This window comes from Lagopus muta, chromosome 19 (assembly GCF_023343835.1).
Source record: "Lagopus muta isolate bLagMut1 chromosome 19, bLagMut1 primary, whole genome shotgun sequence".
NCBI lineage: Eukaryota > Metazoa > Chordata > Aves > Galliformes > Phasianidae > Lagopus > Lagopus muta.
Genome location: NC_064451.1, coordinates 6,661,643 through 6,680,512, shown reverse-complemented (window position 1 = coordinate 6,680,512; position 18,870 = coordinate 6,661,643). Strand labels below are relative to the sequence as shown.

General features: G+C 42.5%; 1 protein-coding gene across 6 annotated transcripts in view; it reads left to right on the top strand.

Moving 5' to 3' along the window:
- Positions 1-18,870, top strand: part of AK8 (adenylate kinase 8) — a 70,333-nt gene that overhangs the window by 38,775 nt on the left and 12,688 nt on the right. For 5 of the 6 annotated variants that reach the window (XM_048965655.1, XM_048965654.1, XM_048965656.1 and 2 more), the window contains one exon: positions 5,899-6,040. In XM_048965655.1, coding sequence (XP_048821612.1) covers positions 5,899-6,040 — 142 coding nt within the window. Of the gene's footprint in view, positions 1-5,898; positions 6,041-11,823; positions 12,132-18,870 lie in introns of those variants that run through there. The other variant, XM_048965658.1, reaches the window with a different exon arrangement.

Here is an 18,870-nt window from a genome sequence, read left to right as displayed (position 1 = left end):
TTTATAGCCCAAATTCTACCGCAAGCCCTGTGCTCTTCAGTAGAGCTGTTGTAGAAATAAGGAAGAGATAGGGAGCTTTGTTGAGTACCCTGGAAATGATGCATTACCTGGGTGAGAACTGTGCTTACTGCCTGACATTTAGCTGTATTCTCTCTGCAGAAGCTGAAGGAGTAAGAAGCAGTGGTGCAAATACACGATTTCCTGCTAGTTTTAGAAACTTGCAGGTTAGAAACATCCCTTTGAGGCAATTCAGAGCAGCTTTTATCTTGCAGGTGGTAAACTGAGGCAGAAGACCTAAATCAGCTCGAGCCGTGCTGCAATCAGCGTGTATTTGGGGATGGGAACCCAGGTGTGTGGATCTGACCTTGCTGTCAGCCCACTAGATCATCCCAGGGCTCGCTGATGGCTGCTGCCATTAGGCAAATTATGCAGAGATGCTTGAAAACACCTAAAAACAAGGGGCCTGTTTTTAGAGGAGAAAAGCTTTATTTGTTGTTGGTGGATGCAGGACTTGGACTGAATTTCCGTTGCTAAACAGAAGGTGCCACTGGCAGGTAAAGCAACGCAGGGCTGAGTGCTTTCCCCCATCCCTGGCTGTGAACAGGAGGAGATCTGCCTCGGTAACCGAGAAGGAACGATGCGCTCCTTTCACTTCATCATACGGTTCTGAAAGTCTGAATTTGTCACACATCATCTGCTATCGTCTGATTGATGATTTGGGGTTGTACCTGCCTTAAAAATGCTGCTGTCACTTCTCTTGAAAACCTTTAATTTTTATTCAATGACAACAAAACTGAGGGGGGAGAGGAAAGAAGAAAAAAAAAAAAAGGAGGCTCTACTATGTTAGAAGAGACAAATATATATATATATCTAAAATGCGGCCGTTTTATTCTATTAAAATAATTCCTGTTCTTCCGGGGAGTCGTCCTCTCAGCGCTGCACACGCGAAATGACCGCAGGCTGTATTTCTGCGTGCATTTTCCATCCGATGAGAGATGATTAAATAAGCGTTCACAGCTCTTCGCAAACACCGCGGGCCGCTCTTCTCCCTTACCTTCTCTCCTTCTTTGCCGCCTCTGACGCAGCAGCCTCAACGCTCGGGAAGGAGCGACGCGTGCGGTGCTCGGGCTTCGAGATTCCGAGAGCCCCGCAATTCGGTTCCGAGCGCCCCGCTATTGAGTTCCGAGGGCCGCGGGGCAGCTGCAGTCAGGCGCTGCTGCCGCCGTGCCGCCGCGGCCGGCAGGTGGCGCTGTACAACCGGGAGCGGCGCGCTGCCCTCCCCGCGCGGCGCTGCCCCGGAGCGGGTCGGATTCCGCGCATCGCCACCCGCAGTGGGGATGGTTGGTTCTGTCCAACTGTGAGATGGAGGGAGAAGTCCCTGCGTGCTGGAGGTGTTATGTGAAAATCTCGGTCGGGCTACGCGATGGCGTGTCGCTAAGGAATGCCGTTTTTGGATGTTATTAAATTGGGGCGAACGTGGGTGTGAAAACGGAGTGCCTCTCTGAAAGGTGCAAATAAAATTACCTAATGTGAATAATGCGGAGTTTATAGAGCAGTAAAATAAGCAAATTGCGTGCTTTGCTAATTTTAGGATTGACACCACAATCCGGGAAAGCAGCCTTTGGCAGTAGCTTCTACTCAGGGCAAGATGTTAACTGTCAGGTACTGGGATCGAGCCTCAGGCATCTGAATTAGCAGTGAAAGTCTTCTGCTAAAAAAATCTCTGAGTGAAGTATAAAGGGCAAATGGGCAGTACTGTCAAAAGGACCTTAAAGTTTTTATGGTGCAAAGCTGACAGAATTTACGCCTGCAAATGCTTTTATGCCCTCCTTAAAATCAAGGGTTTATAGCATTGGAGAAGCGAGTCAATAGGCTTCAGACATCTGTTTTAAAGAGAAATAGGTGGAGGAGGAATCTATTTAAATATGATAATCGTATAGCTGGGAGCACTGACAGCACTGAAGCTATTGGGGAATGGTGCCCTGTAAGCTCTCAAGCACTGTTTTTGCCTCTCAGTCTGTGCCTTTAATGTTCTGTTACTTTTGTCTTCAGCAGATGGTATGATTTTGTCAACTGATTGCCTGATAGGGTTTTCTATTAGTCCTGCAGATCTATGGGTTGGGTCAGAGCTAATAGGCCACACTCCTTTGAGTTTCATGAGAAAGTGCTTTTCATGCGAAATACCTTTTACCTGTGAAAAGCTTTGAAGCTCTGGGAAGTAAATTTATTTTTTAATGGTCTGCTGGAAGGGGCTGATTGACAGTCGTGGAGACAGGAGCTCTCCGGGTGTCTGTGCAGCAGTTCCAGCTTCTGTTCCTGTGCCATGCATGCCCTTACCTTTGGGCTGCTTAGGGTCACAGCCAGCTGTGTGGTCTGGACCATTAGCACAGCCAAAACAGGCTGAGAGCTGAAGGGGATGCGCTGTGCGCTATTGACGTTAGGCAAGAATATAGTTCATTGCTGCATATACTTCTGCATGGAGCTGATTGTGGCCCAGTCCTGCCATGCGTGCCATTTTGGAGGCTCACCGTGTCCCTGCCCCACTGCTCTCAGCATAGGGTGCCATTGGAGCTCTGAAGAATTACTTCTGAGGGTGGGTTTTACTCCTGTACCTTAATTTCACTCCTTAATAGAGATGTGCTCCAACTGCCTGCTCTGGATACCTCTTTGTAGCAAACTGTAATTTTTACAAGAAACTTATCTTTGGACCTCTCTAATGATAAAGTAAAATCTCTCTAGAGCCTCGTTCCCCCAACTTTCAGAGTTGGAAACTCACACAAGCTTATGTTGAAAAGGAATTGATTATTCAAAGCTCTCGTGCTTCATAATCTACTTAAAACGTGTAGACTGACTGCCTCATCAGAAAAGCTGTAGGCTCTACTTTGCTGTATAGCCCTCTGGGTCGTGTGCTAAAGGCCAGGAGACCTATGGCTAGCTGCTCACAGGCTGTGTGCCACTCCAATTACAGGTTATTAATTTCCCTTGCATTCCAGAGACAGTTCCACATGAGTGAAAAGGAATACCATACTGCAGCGTTCTTCGTTACTTACTGTCTATACCACGGCAAAATACTGATTTCTTTCTCCCCTCCTCCCCCTTTTTTGTTTCTCTGGCCTGTGGAAGATGTTTTACAGTTTTAATGCAGCCGTTTTAAGTGCGACTGTTCCTGTTCAAGGGCAGCTGATGTACTTTGTAATGCCATTGAACAGCCAACAAGCTATGTTCCCCCATTGTGTTGAAGTGATAGGTATGTTTGCTAATCAAGAGGAGAGCAGAGCTTGCTGTCTGACTTGTTTATGTTTTATTTCTCACCATCAAGCTTTAGAAGGAGGCACAGAAGTATGTAAGCATCTATATTATTCACTGATACATGGATGTACGTGAGCACACAAGCAATGTGAACAGTATTGCTGATCTCTTCTCATCAGTCATCACCAAAATTAGCAGGATATCAGGGTTACCACGTAATCCCCAGTACTCCTCAAAAGACCCATCAACCTGGTGTATTGTTGGCTGTATTGTTAATTAATTGTTACTTCAACCTGTTTGATTGGTTTTTTTCCTCTTGTGTTGGCTTCAGTGCTGTTTCCAAAAGCAGTCACAAAACGGGAGGATTTTCATCCTCAGGCTTCATAGAAGACTAATGGGAAGTGATCAGATGGATCAGATGGTTCCCATCACAATTGTATTTTAACTGCTTGTAGGCTGTGGTGTTTCTCCTCCCCTTATGCAGGATGGGAGCAGTTTGACCCCTGGAACTGGAGAATCTCTGAAGATGTGCTGGCAGCCCAACAGCAGAGTGTACCCACTTGTGTTTCTGTGCCATTGCAGGGCTCCAAGCTCTTGCCCCGGTTCCCTGGAGTTCATCTTGCAGGGAATGTGGGATCATGCAGGTCTCACCTTAGCATGGGTTTATGCATGGCTTTGGAGGCCTCATTCATTTCCCTTGCACAACCATCTTTAAGCATTCTGTAAGTTTCAAAAATCACACGTTTTGGCATCTTTACATCCATTCCAGCGGGAATCGTGACAAAACAATGCGCATGGAGCCTGAAAGTTTCGCATCACAGCCAGAAATTCATGAGTACTGGGGAAATTCCACCCATCTTTGCATGGGAATACGTTTTCAGGAAAGAGAAGGTGGGATTTTGTTCTTGTTTTCCTACTGGAATGGCTTGGTTTTGTGTTAGATCTTGAAACCTGGAGGGCGGGGAGAAGAGCTGACCTGCAGACAGCTCTGCAATGCTGCTGCTACTCCCAGCCTGCAGCTCAGCTCTTGGGTAGTTAGATAGGTAACACTGCTTAATAGCATTCCTGCCTGCTGTTAGTTTTATCAGTCCCATTTTTAATGCAATGCCGAGTTTTGCACTGTCATTTTACCCCCTGTCAAGTGACTGGTGATGATTTTATTCCATACCTTTCCTTTTTCTTTTAGCAGATGGAGAATAGCGCTCTTTATCTTGTTGGGTTTTTTGGTTGGTTGGTTGTGTTTCCTTTTGTTGTTTGTTTTTAATAATGTGAAACGAGTACCCTCAGTTAATACACTAATCTGTTTTGTAATTAATTCCCTGTGGTTTTCCTCCATTTTTGCTGGTACATTGAATTCTGAGTGCAATTCTGTAAACTCAGTAATTTGATTACTTAAAGGAGAGGTAATGAATTTCATGATAGAGGTATAAGTCTTTAGGAAATATTAAATTTCAGGGAGCAAATGGATTCTATTACTGCAGTTCAAACCCAGCTTGTATCCAGGGTGTAAACGTGCACTGACAATAATATACTCCTCTAAACACAGGCACGCTGCTGTCAGTCAGTCCTAAAGCAAATTGCATTGTCAGAAATCTGACACACACACCCTCCTACAAAAACCTGTTGTATTTCTGTATGCAGATGTGATGGCAGGGCGAGTATCAGAACATCAGCATCCCACCATGTGGATTTATGTCGCGTTTTTTATTGCTTGCTTCCAGTAGAGGCAACAGTGTATTAAACACAGAGCACAAATGAAGAGGAGAGACTCTCACTGCTTCTTGCAGATCACTTTGGCTGCTTTGTGGGATGCGGCTGGAGGTGGTTTTGCTGCCCTTTCTTTGCATTATTTGACAAGAATCCCAACACAATTCAAGGCCTCTGGAAAATTAAGTCGTTGGTATTGAAGCTGGTTACTGAATTCTCCAGTTTGTTTAAAAATGGTAAAAATATTTACAGTAAAATATTTTACTTTATGGGGTCTGTTATGCAGGATACCTCCTGTGTATGAATACCTAGAATTTAAAAGGCTACATGGTGATTGTAAGCCCAGCCAAGCTCTTGCAGGTATTACTCTCTTGCCTAAAAGATAAATAATAACAGAGGAAAGAAAACTTCTATCTCTAAAATTGGAGTCATCAGTGCTGTAACCACAGTAGTTGACACACGTTTTGGAAATGTATTTTTGCTTGTAAAAGCTTCAAGCCTTTGGGCAAAATGGAGAAGTAGCACATCCAGCCTGCTATTGCAGAACCATTATCATCTCCAAAGTTAAATACAGAATGCTGCAGACGTTTGTTTTTGCCCCTGATTTTAGGATCAGGTCATTATTTTTGCGTTTTTATAAGATTATGTCACACACTTCATTGTGACACCATCCCAATATGAGAGAAAAAGGACAATGCAGAACTATCTAGGTGTCAGTTCTCACCAAACACTTGCTGTAATCCTATGGTTTCTTGTGATCTGGGGGTTTCTGTGACAGCACAGTAGATGCTCGGGCTCGAAAAGATCCTGTCTCCAAAATCCATCATCTGTAAACACGTTTCTGTTTTTGTTGTTCCTTTTAACCAGAAGCAGTGGCATGCTTGCCTCTTTAATTGCAGACTCAGTGTACAAAAGAAATGTCATCTTTGTAATCCTTTGCAGTCCCAGACAACATGGTTATGAAGATCCTGGAGAGACGCCTGAATGCACCAGACTGCATGACCAAGGGCTGGGTGCTTCGTGGCTTCCCGAGGGACATAGAGCAGGCAGAGAGGCTGCAAAAAGCATGTATTATTCCAAACAGGTAAGATATATATTTAGCACATTACATACATTGCAAATAAGCCTGTGGAGAAATACAGATCTTTGCTGACATTACGTAGGCAGCTGCAACTCCTCTGTTTATTCCTTCCATATCTAGAAAGGGGGTCTCATTCTAAAGAGCTGGAAATAGAGCATTGGCCTTACAAAGCCTTACGAATTAGAAATCAGATGGCTAAACTGTGGAATAGAGGAGAGGTTGTTCTGCTCGTTTGTCTGAGTTGCTTTTAAAGGCACGCCATAAAACCATAAGAAATGGATTAAAGTTTGGATTATATCAGGAGGTGGATTTTTATTTGCAGCAGGAGGGGGATCGACATCCTCTTGCTTTAGCATTGGCATAATATCATGGAATACATTAGTACTGCAAGGACTCGTTATGAGAGTTTTGGGTTTTGTGAAATAATTAAAGACAACATGAGAATTATATTTTATTGGAGCCATAAAGCATTGTTCAGAAATGCAATAGAGGAGAAATGAGCATCAAAAGAGAACTTGTAATACAGGCAGATACAACGGGGTTACTCTTCACAGCTGGTCCAAAGGTGGTGAGCATTTGAAATGTTGGTAGACTTATCTATGCTGAGAAGCTTTTCCATTCTGCTCCAGGAGTTCCTGGTTCAGTCTGTGCAACTGGATGACACGATGGCCACTCCCAAGGCACACAGTGGAAATACGTGGTCCTTGAGCTTCTAAAAACCTGTTTCTATCTAAGAACTAATGGTGGAAAAAGTGTTCAAGTTGGTGAGGGTGTTCTTCCTGTGTCTTCTCTGTGGCTGCCTTTGTCGTGAAAGAAGTGGAGAAAGAATCTTGGTAGCAATGCTAGTGACAATTAAATAGCATTTCCCATGGATTATTCTTGCTGTGCACTTAAAAAGCAGATCCGCTGTCTCTGAACAAGTGTCTGAGGACATGAGATCACTGTGAATGCTCCAGTGTGCGCAGGGTGCTCCTTCACGGGGCTGGGACCTCATCAAGTGAGAAAGAACAACTCGTTCTGAGATCTTCCATGCAGAAATTTGGCACTCATCCGTTTCCTCAGCCTCCATTTTCTTTAAAGAGCAAGGCGCCTTCAGATCTGAGTTAAGAATTTGGCCCTTACTGTTTTACCCAGGGCTTGAAGTAGGGGACAAAAATAGGCATCATGCTACCTGATTGATTTTGGAGCTGTTATTTTCCATGCAGCTGAAGCAGTAGGTGTATGAGGGAGAGAGGGTGATTATAAACAAAAGGACATATTGCAGCATAGGATAGCAGGGCAGTAATTCAGTTGCAGTTGTGATGCTAGTTATAAAACACTATCTGCAGAGGTGGTGTTTCTGACATCAGGAGAAAACCCTGATAGAATTATAGCCCTGAAATCAATCTGGGAATAGGATGCAGAAATCTATAAATCAGACACGGAACAATCTGCAAAGTCTCATTTTTAGGAGGACTCTGTTGATGAAATTAGATTAAAATAAATTTACATATATATCAAGTTTATTATTAAAATCTAGTCACATCAGTAAACAAAATTCTTTGTGAAAGAGTATGTTACTCTGTGTTTTGAACTCAAAGTAGACCTCTTTGGCTGATCAGAACACAGAGTTATTGTCTGGTTGTCAAGTCATAAATCTATTCCTTAGAGCTAATAAATGGTTAGTGTTCAAATACTATGTTTTATCTGACTCCCACCTCATAAAGCTGGTACACATAATACTAAATTATACAGCATGGAGCAGGATCAGTCTCCTGACTCCTCCATCTTATGGAAAGAAAAACAAACCCAGTAATTGATGGTAGAAAAGAAGGAAAATAAAGTTATTTGAAAACAAACAAAATGGGCCATAAAGTTTGTTAAAATGTAACAATAAAAAAAACTCATAGGGAGTCAGCCACTGCATCCAAAGAGCTGCCCTGGAACAAAAAGGACAATAATTCATCTTCTGCTGAATGAGGAAGGTGTGAGGTTTTGTTTAAATTAGAATTTGCAGTAGAGCAAAGGCTGGCTGATGGGCTGGTGGTGCAGGAAGATCAACTTTGCATCAGAAAAAACTTGTCTACCAGAGAACTTCCTGTACTCAGAGAAGAGCCTTGTTCTGCTTTCTGTGTTCTTCCCCATGAAGCAGTACTGCTTAAGTGGACAGGATCCTCACCGCATTGAACTGTGGCAGCCTTTAGGGCAAATGAGAAGCTGAATCCATTAGTGGTCTCACAGCTATCCAGCAAAAGAACAGCATTAACCACTTAGTGACTGCAGCAAGTGGGACTCCAAGCACAATTACAGGTTGCCACCTGAAGCTCAGAACTTCTAAGGCAAGAGGCTGAATGCAGTTCCTCATCCAAATGACCACAAATAGGCATTTTAGCTTTGTTCATTGCTAATGCTTGAGCAACAACAAGAGGAAGCCCATAGCACAGCGCTGGGCAGTTCTAATATTAAGAAAACTCTACTTAATGTTTGGCAAAATCCTTCTTGTCTCTTTCTGCTCCCTCCCAGTGTAGATAAAACACAGTTCAGCAGCAACAATCTCATCTGTTATTGTTCTCTAGTCATTTGCTTCAGCTCATTCATGACCAGCTGTCTGCTGGTTCCAGGCCACTGTGGCCACCAGCAGTTTAACAGATGCCCTGAGCTAGAGGCTCATCTGATCAGCTACGTCTAACAACCCATTTTTCTTGACTTCATAGCTTCTTCAACACGTTGTGCTTTGGGCCTCGACCAAGCAGGAATGGGTTTCCCTTGTTAATTTGGCGTTATATGAAAATGCTTTGCTGGTGCTTTTTTGGGTTGTAAAAAGAAACAGTTGTAAGTATTTCCTGCGCACCCTCTCCTCACACTCCTGTTTTAATCCTCTTGTATGTCCCAGTTCAGCCTAAGTTCCCGTGTAAAGGATCTTGATGTGTTTATGCTTTCCTTTTTTGGAAGTCATTTCACTTTTCTGATGATGCTGATTCACTCCTCTCTTCTTGTAGTTCTTCCAGCTGTTCCTTTTCTATGACGGGACAACCAGAACCACGTTCAGCTTTCAACACAGTGCTGTGTACTGGATATGTAGATATAGGAGCACAGATACATTTTTATTTTATCTCCATTAATAACCACTCATATTCCATTAGATGTTACTGTGATACATTTGTGAATAATATCTCATGTTTAGATTGTGGTACCTATACATTGTCTCCTTCATTGAGAACATACTGGAAAATGACAAAGTGTAACCAATCTCAACTGAGTGTATAAACTCAGCAAGAAGGAGCCTGAGGACCCTTTAACTCAAGATCTCTGTAGTTAAAATTATAGCCTAGTTTGTGTTGGAGTTCCCCTCAAGATGATAAAACCATTCTTTCCATGTGTTCCAATGGGGGCTACTGCTAACGGTGTCCTGAGATTCCCATTTGCTCTGCTACACTACCTGCTTTGTTTTTTCATCTATTCTGAATCCAGGGCTGATTGTTTTACATCTCAGTATTGATTAATTATGCTACAGTAGTACCTACAGACTTCATTATTAGACAGATAACAACGTTGTCAGTTCCCATCTCATCTAATAAGCAGAAAATTCATCCAGCCATACACCATGCGGACAGACAAAGCTGGGGAGGGATGCTGAACTTGAGGGATGATGTAGCAGTACAATGAAACAAGTGTGCAATATACTTCAAATACCCATTTTTCCAATACTAAAGGTTTTTCTTTCCCAGTGGAGAAAACAAACAGCAGTAGCTTCTCCAATACAAGTTTTCCAGTGCTGTTTTATCTGGCCTTCAAAAGGATGTGGCTGTATCTCCAATTATATGATCTTTTCACATAATAGATTTAAAGCTTCTTTTTCACCAGGCTACTAAGAACTTGTATCCAAACAGATTAGGGTAATGAAGTCCCCCATTTCCAACGTAGCATACGTGGATATGCTGAGAACAAAAGGAAAAAATCAGAATGGGGAAAAAAAAAAAAGATTTTTTTAAACTATTTGGTCTTTACCTGGGGCTTTCATATTTCTGCAGCTGATCCCAGTGTGGATTAGGGATAATAAACAGCCTATTAATGGAGGCCTGAACTAGGAAATGGAGTTTGAATCAGCAGCAAAATTCAATGGCTGGTGAAGGTTAATAACTCCATTACTACCAGCTCTATTTTTGAGCCGTTTGAAGAGCTAGGTGTTAGCCTTATCTTACTCCTCATTAATTGAGCTAATAGAACCCCAGTGACCCTGCCGTGCTGCCATTATCTGAGAGTTTACCAGACATGGACTGGAATACTTATCGCTGAATATGTATTCCTCGGATTCATTTTTTATATCAGAAATATTTTTGTTAAAGACTGGCTGTCTTCTGGCTTTTTTTTTTTATTTTTTAATTTCCTGCCTTCTGTAACAGCTACATATTTGGAAATTAAATGTAAATGACTTAATTAAAATCCTATCAAGCAACAAGCTAAGTCCCAAAATAGTTGCATCAAAAAAAAAACATAGCAGTGATTGAATTATTCTGTCATGGAAAATCTTACAGGGCGTTTTTAAAACTTTGGCCTAATTTAAATGATAGCTTCTGTGTATCTTTTTAGTTGTGATTTTAATTGATGGCATGCAAAAACCTTATGAGTAACAAAGAAGAAATGTTGTAACAATATCTTATTTTCCCCTCATTTTCAAGGGAAAAATAGAGAAAGATTGTTTGTTAATTAAGGTACTAAATCAGTACACCACAATTTGCCTGCACCAGGGACAGAGAGAAACTGCATGCAAGTCCAAATGGCCTATGGCTTAATTTTAAAAGGATGTAGTAAAAATAATGGGCAGATCAATTCCCCGTTTCAATCATTCTTGCTTTCTGTCTCTTCTGATTAGAAAGCAGCTCTCTCTTACCAGAGCTGTTTTCTGGTTGCTGGCTTGCTGACTGTTGTCTTCACTAATGCTAATTGCTTTCCTTTTTATTATCACTTCTCACATCAGTGCTCCCACCCCAGCTACTCTCGTCCTTCTCCTCTACATATTCAACGCCAAACAGACTCGAGTGGCCTGGTAAGATCTTAAGAGGCGAGTCATTAGGAGCTGAGAGGGCAGGACAGTCACTTACCTTTCTTTTCCTGTTCCATCTCTATTGCAAGAGTTGTCACTGAGCTCTTCATGATGGGCAGAAGCGTAGCTATGCCATTAACCTTACGCACAACAGCTGTGCATGGAAAGGCACTCTTTGCTCTGGCATCTGGGCTCTATCCAGCAGTCACACCCTCAGGTTTCTTCACAGTGACAACTAATGCTCCATGTTTAGTGCAAAAAGCAGCACACCCAGTCTTTGGTGAAACTGACAGAAGCATCTCCTCTGACACACGTCTGATGTTTGGTTGATGGTGGAGAATCCTTATTCTCCTTTCTCCCTCTTCCTTAGCAGACTCTGTTATTTCTACCCTCATAAAATAGCACTAATCTGAATAGATGTTATTGCTACTAAGGAATCCAGTAGATATCTACAGAGGAGAAAAAAAATCCGTCATTACAGGAATAGGGTTGTGATGTCACTGCTGCAGCCTTTGCTGATCATTGTGCCTGACCTGCAGTGGTAGCACATCCTGCAGAGAGCCATTCCTGTCCCTCTTGAGCCAACAGCAACAAAACATCAAATGCAGCTGTGAAAGCCTTCGCTGGACGTTCTGTGGGATGCTGCATTTGCTGTCACAAACATCACTTCTTCTTTCTTACTCTGCTCCAGCAAGAATAAGAGGTATATAAGAGGCTTCAGCTGTGGGAAGCAGGTATTAGTTTTACAGGTTTCCTCTTCCAGGCTCCTTCTGATGGTTGAAGTTGGTTTGGTGAAGTCCTGGGTCCAGCAATTAAGGAGATCTCTGATGTCAGCAAGCTTCCAAGTCTCCAGGAAGAGAAAGAAGAAAAACTTCTACTTCTAAGCCAAGGTTTTTTTATTATTATTTTTTAAGGACACAAAACCACACGCAGAATCCTTTCATTCTTTTTGCTGCAGAAAAGAAGTGATGTTTTCTTGCAGCAACCACCTCTTGCAAATGAAAAGACATTAGGAAACCTGAAGACTCTCTACACTGATAAAATGTGTAGTCCGGGCTACTTTTCATGTCTTTGGCCATTGTAGCAAGTTTTAGACAAGACAAACCAAACCAGAAAAATCTCTATGGGAACAGATAGAGTCGAACTGTGCAAGCACTGAGCTTAATATTAATGCTTTGGGTGCTTCTTCACCAAGTGACATGAAGTATCCATACTGCCAAGGCAATGCCAGTGCTCCTAGATCCTCCTTTGGCTTCCAAAATTAGATGCCTTTGATCAAGGTGACTTTGAATAGCTGACATTGGGTAGTAATCTCTAAAATCAGCAAAGACAGTTCAGGACATTCGCCTACAACACAACTTTTGTTGAAGGAATGAAAGTAACAGAATCACAGAATCACAGGATGTCATGGGATATCAAAGTGTTATTGCTTCTCTGATCATACGTGCTTTTCGCTCCTGAATTATTTTTGCTTTGGTGACAAAAATGGGAATAAAAACCATAACAACATCCTTAGGAGCTCACTGAGCTCACAGAGCCTGGTCCCCTTGGGTTTCTCAGCGTGCTCTCCTCTCATCCTTCTCCCTGGGCTGACCCTGTGGGCTGGGATCTGGCAGCAGCCTACGTGCTGTGAGAGGGCCATCCTGCAGCCCTTGGCTGTTTGGTGTAGAGCTACTTTTAAGTAATGTTTTTGCTGAGATGAGTGTGCAGGAGAAGATGGAGCTGCATGAGGCCATGCACCCACAGTCACATTTTGTTGAGTGTGGTATTGACTGATCTCACCAGGCTAAAACATGACACGCAGTGTCAATTCTGACTGTTTCTTCAGGGACTAAAGCACCTGTTTTCCAAAATTTTACCTTAATTTCCCCCAGTAGTTCACACACAACAGAACCAATATGCAAATCTTATCTTAGGGGACGTAGCAGCTTTTGGTAAGGAAATTACTGGTTTCAAGAAGAGATTGGAACCAACAAGTTGGAGGAACTAAACTGAGGGAGGAAAGCTTCAACTATAATGGTGCAACAGAATTTTAATATGCACTGGAGAAAAGACCATGTATTGATAAAACTGATGAGAGTTGTATGTGCCTGAGAACTGTGGGTGGAGACGGTGTCTGAGAAAGCACAGGAGGAAGAGGAGGGTCTGCAGTGTTGTCAGGCATCTCAGATCATGGATCTCTTACCATTGATTCACTTCAGTGGTGTGGTGGCAGAAGTGGGCTGAATATTATTCTGAATAAATGTGAAAATTTAGTTTATGAAAGTCCCTGTTTGCTGTCTGATTTTGCACAAGGTTACATTAGAAATGTTCCTTACTTTTGAACTCTGTGGTTACTAAAATTCGGGAATGCTGGAATAAAAACGTAGGACAAGGCTTTGCCAGCTGCCCTCCTGTTTAGAAATCTCTCTGGGCCTGAGCCTCATCCCAGAGTAAGAAAGCTGTTACTCAGGTAGTGTGGCTGGCAGCATTGGGCCGTGCTGAAATCCACAGGCAGAACTGGCATTATGCTGCTTTTGCTTAGATTCTCCATGCTGAAGATCTGGGGAGACAAGTGCATCAGTCTGTAGCAAATGTAATACGGCTCGGGTGATTAAAACTGTCAAGTAATATTGCATATTGAATGGAGACTAGTTTGTCATTACCAGAAGGATTAGAAAGTGTAATCTTCATTAAAACATCAGTGGATTTACTGCTGTTTGCCTTGGAACAAGATATTTGCTCAGAATTTTCTAGTTAGTAAATTTAGCAAGCGCGGGGCAATTTGAGAGAGCAGAGCTGAGTGGTGTCAGAGCTGATCCTGCAGGAAAGGTGTTGGGACGACCCCGTAAGTCTGACAGATGCAGTGGATCTCATTCTGTTGGTCTGGATCGTGTGCAGTCACATGAATGTATTAATTGCCATCACTTAGATTGGCTTCCCTTGTCTCAGCTGTAAGTGGAGACGCAGCGTTTTTGTGCTATGAAAGGATTATAATTTCTGTCCCTAAATGCATCGTGTTTACATATTTGTGTATCACTAAAGCCTGTCCTTTGTGAGGCCTGAAACACATTTTGGGTAAGGCTCTCATCTGTCCCACAGAGGCTTCTTTCTTCTCCTTTCCTAACAGATGCTGTATTTTTGAGCTCAGTAAGACCAGTATTGAAATTTGCATGTGTTCAGAATTAAAAAAATAAAAGATTGTATGTTAAGGTTGTTTTGATCTGAATCCTGATAAATATCCCATTGACATGAACCACCATGATCCAGAGAGCAATTTGTTCTTTTGGCATAGCTCTCAAAAGACCAAGAAATGGCAAATTAAAAAAAAAAAAAAGTTGTTTGATTTAACCAGAAATGCTGCTGATTTTGTGAACATAATTGAAACTGATTTTCTAGCCAAGTTTATATGAAGAATTCCACCTCGTGTAGTTGCAGTCAAATGAAAGGATTTGTATTGGCTGTGAATTTGCCCCAAAGTTGAAGAGAAGAGAAACAGAATAAGGAAATCACATGGCTTCTCAGCCCCGTGAGTCTTCTGGGCTTTTCATGTTGACATATATTTTTCATGGCTGTGTTTCCAGTAGACCGCTGAACTGTCAGAGCTAAGTCATGGGTAAGGCAAAGTTGTTATGATTTCGTAACCCTAACCCTAACTGCCATGGATGAGAGTGCTTTGGTACAGCCAGAATAGGAGCAAGTCCTTGGCTTTTTTCCCAAGGATTACAGGGCAAATCTAGGACTGGATTCAGAACTTAAGGTCTCATCTACGTCCTTCTTTATATTTGCCTTACATAGGAAGTTCAGTCATGGCAGCTTCCAAGTTGTTCTGTCTGCAAGAAGCTGAGAGTAGCTCCCTCTGATTTATTAAGCCTTGTGTTTGAGTGCTAAGCGGAGGAAAGCTCAATATTCAAGCTGAAACTTTGTTTTCAGTTCCTGCCTTGCTGAGAATTTCTGCAGCAGTTCCCAACCACTCCGTCTTCCTTTCTCCCACCCCTACCTGACCCTGCCATAGATCTCAACGGTTGTTTTACCTTGTTGATGTTTTGTCTATATTTGCTTTAACCAGCTGCCCCTCTTTGCATGCAGCACTGGGACTCATCCCCTCTCTCCTATCAACAATAATTAGCCTTGTAAGACTAATGGAAGAAATCGTGTCTAATTACCCTGTTGAAGGCCCAATTATGTTATTAACATTTGTGGGCTATAAGCTAATGATGAGGAGAGCCGCTCATTTGCATAGCATTAAGTTAATTGAGCTGGAAGCTATGGGGTGGATAGCAGCGATGATAGCAGGATTCTGTTACAGAATGGATAATGATGACCAGAGCAGGACGATTCACCTGACAGGTTTATTAATTAACAGCTATCTGATTACCTAACAGAAATGGCAAGTGGCAGTCCTGAAAGAAGCGGCAGCATTTCTTTTTATTGAAAGATTCTGTATCGCTGTTGATGTTCTGGGATGATTTATGGTAATGGCAGTGTAAGCTCCTTCCTGGAAGCCTACCCAAAACTCGTTTGGGTCCAGCCCCACGCCGTTATGAAACTGCCCAGTGAATGTCCCATAATTCTACATAGGCCTAATTCCTACATCAAGTGGGGCTGTGCCAGTGAACTCGTACAGCTCTGAGAACAGTGTATTTTGGGAATCCTTAATGATGATACAGTCCTCGAGTTTTGGCCGCAGAAGAGCTGGATGGTTTGGTTCGGTAAAAGCTCTTGTTAGCCGTGGTGTTGGGAGGGATCCTCTGTTGTATCAGGGAGAAAATAACAGTAAACGTTGAGCTTTTCAGATTTCCCTGGTACAAACAATGCACAAGTGGAGGTGAGCGCCCTTACCTTCAATTTATTTCTAGGTACAAAGAGTTGTGCAATGTTGGTGGGCCTTTTAAGAAACGGGATTTTTTTGTTATTATTACTTAAAACTGTAATAAGTGTAAAAATGTCTTTTCCTTCCTGATGAGATGTCAGCTTGTCTTGTTAATTCCAAACACGTTGTAATTCACAACAGATTCAGACGGTCTTGTTTGAACTGCAGTATCCTTTAGATGAAGAAAACCCACTCTGTTTAAAAGTTGCCTGTATTAATGATTCCAAGGCAGAGCTGAGCTACTTGCTACACCGTTCTTCTTTCTTACAAATCCTCACCTTAGTCCTGAAGGTACCCTCATGTCAAATACACCTTCCAGTCAACAAATGCTCTTAGATTATTTTTTTTTTCCTACTACTTCGAAGGGCCCATTATTAAATCATGTGAACTCCAGCCCTTAACTACTGGCTGGGACACCGGTTCATCCTGGAATGACCTCTGACCAGACTTGTTCCAGGCAGAAAGAGAATACTGCCAATTTTAACCTTCCAGAGAATGATCTTTTATCCATCCAGGTGGCACAATGATTAGGGTTTCAATAGTAAGGGATCTGTGAAGAGTAAAGACCTATGGTTAAAATGCCATCGCCATTATTGTGCTGTCAGAGAACCTACATTCATAAGGTTTCCCTTAGTTCTGGGACTGAAATTTGTTGGATACCAAGAAGTAGATAACGTTACCTTCATCAGATGTGATAAGGAGTCCAAAAGCTTAGTTTAATAGATACTTAGAAACATTCACAAATCAGCACAGGCACATTTGGTCGTAAGGAGAAGAAAAGTAGAAAATCAAATATAAAGGACACGGTCTGGGAGAGCAGCTCCTGAGCTGCTACGTCCGATCTGTTCCTACAGCCAGCAGCTGCCAGCAAGGAGAAAGTCCCACTGTTCACACTGACTGAGGGACAGTGACTCTGTGGCTGCAGAAACCTGTGTGATATGGAGCAAGTGAGGGTGAAATGTTTGTCCAGTATTTACAAGGAGCATCTTCTCTCTCCTTGTAGCGATGGCACAGAGGCTGATCTCCACAATTGTGTTAAAATTACCTAAAAGGTTGCTCAGGAAGCGTAGCGCAATAAACGAGTGCTGGAATTTAAACCCTACGTCCTCCTGCTCCTCATTATCTTTCTGTAATCACTAACCCGTACAGTCAGTGTTGGATAGAAATATCTTTACTGTACAAATTAGTTTTTCTGTAAGGCATTGTGCAGTTCACCACAGTGCTTTGCTGAATAAAATAGACAAACGCAGCATCAAGCCAAGATCCAATAGATGAGGAATTATGTATTTAATTCAGAGTTCTGTATGGAGTGCTCATAAAAGCTTGATCATGATGGAGGGGCCAATAAACATTTGGGAACATAAATATTTCTGTAGGAAATGGCTTTGTGAAACATTTAGTTGTTGAGTAATAAGAACAGAGAAAATCAGAGGAGCAGAAATCTCTAGGTACTAATCTGATGGGTTATATATGATACAATGATAATAACATTGAGATTTTTTTTTTACGGGACCAGAAGCAACAAATACATTGAGTCCTGCACTTTCTGCTAACATCTTCATCTGTTTGATGCCCCACTTTCTATCTCTAAAAGTCAGCTTTAAGCCTAGGAAAGCAGTGGATGAGACGGAGGAGTGCTGAGCTACTGTGGACACGACCTGTAAGTTCTCTCTGAATCAACAGGAGTGGAGCGCTTTGAGCAGACAGAGCAAAGCCTTGGAATCTCAGGCTCACCCAATCCCACCCAGCAGCTCTGCTGTTGGAACAAAGCCTCTGTCAGAGGGACCGAGAGGGACGTGGCAGCAGATCTGGTGGCAGCTTCTGCCAAGGGACAACCAGGAGCAAGCTGGGTGTGAGCTGGAGGCAGGTACTGGATGTGCTCTGCTGGCAACTCACCTGCTGCTGGCGCCTTTCAGCAGCAGAAGGAGCTGGGGGAACAAATCTGATCACACAGCCCATGCATTGCAGATTGTGGTCAGGGATGGGCTGTGAGTGGATGTGCAACTGCCGGAGGATTTGGGGAAAATAATGCTCGCAGCATCTCTGTCTTTTGGCTTTTTTGGAACATCCATTACTTGAGAGTTTAGGCATCGATCCAGATCGATGACACAAGGAAGTGTTTTTAGAAAATCACACATTTTAAATTGTATGTTAAGTGATCAAATTGTAGAACAAACACTCTGGCAATGCAGCCGGTGCCTTTGTTGGTGCATAGGCTCAAAAAAAAGAGAACTGCTAAGAAAAATAAAACCAACGTAGGAATGGCTAACCAGGCAAGAAGGGATGCTTTGGCTGCAAGGATTTTTGAGGGCTACAGAGAAAAATAGAATAAGATTAGGAAATGTTTGTCCAGCCCGAATGACAGATGTGTGAGAAGATGTTATCATTTGCTACTTCTCTTTTTTCCTCTGAAAACAGCAGCGGCAATGAGCTGGCAGGCACAGTGAAATGCAGTTAGCAAAAGTAATGGGAGTTGAAAGTTTGACCTTTTGTGATGGAAATTTGATATGAAAAAAGGGCCTTTTGATAATTTCTCTACCCAATCAGATATTGGAGATGTCTTGATCCTGTTTCCTCATTTGCATGCTGACTGATCTCATTTGAAAACCCAATCATTCAGAAATATTGGGACGTCAACAGAAATGTTACAAGCAAGGAGCCGTTTTATCTGAAAGGTCTGCAGGATGTCATCTCTTGTTTTTCACTCCAGTGGCCTGATCTCTTCTTCATCATCCCATGTTTTTATTGGCAGGATAAGTTGAACATATTGAAATGCAAATAGCCTTTTCCACATTGAACCAAAATAGAGAAGTTTTTTGCTGTATGATTGATTGTATCCGAGGTACTTCAAAAGCAACAAAGAAAATACTTTCTGCTTCCTTTCGTGACACTGCCAAGTTTTGACGTTTCCTGTCAGTAATCATGGGCAGAACATGGGCAGAAATCGTGGGTTTCTGG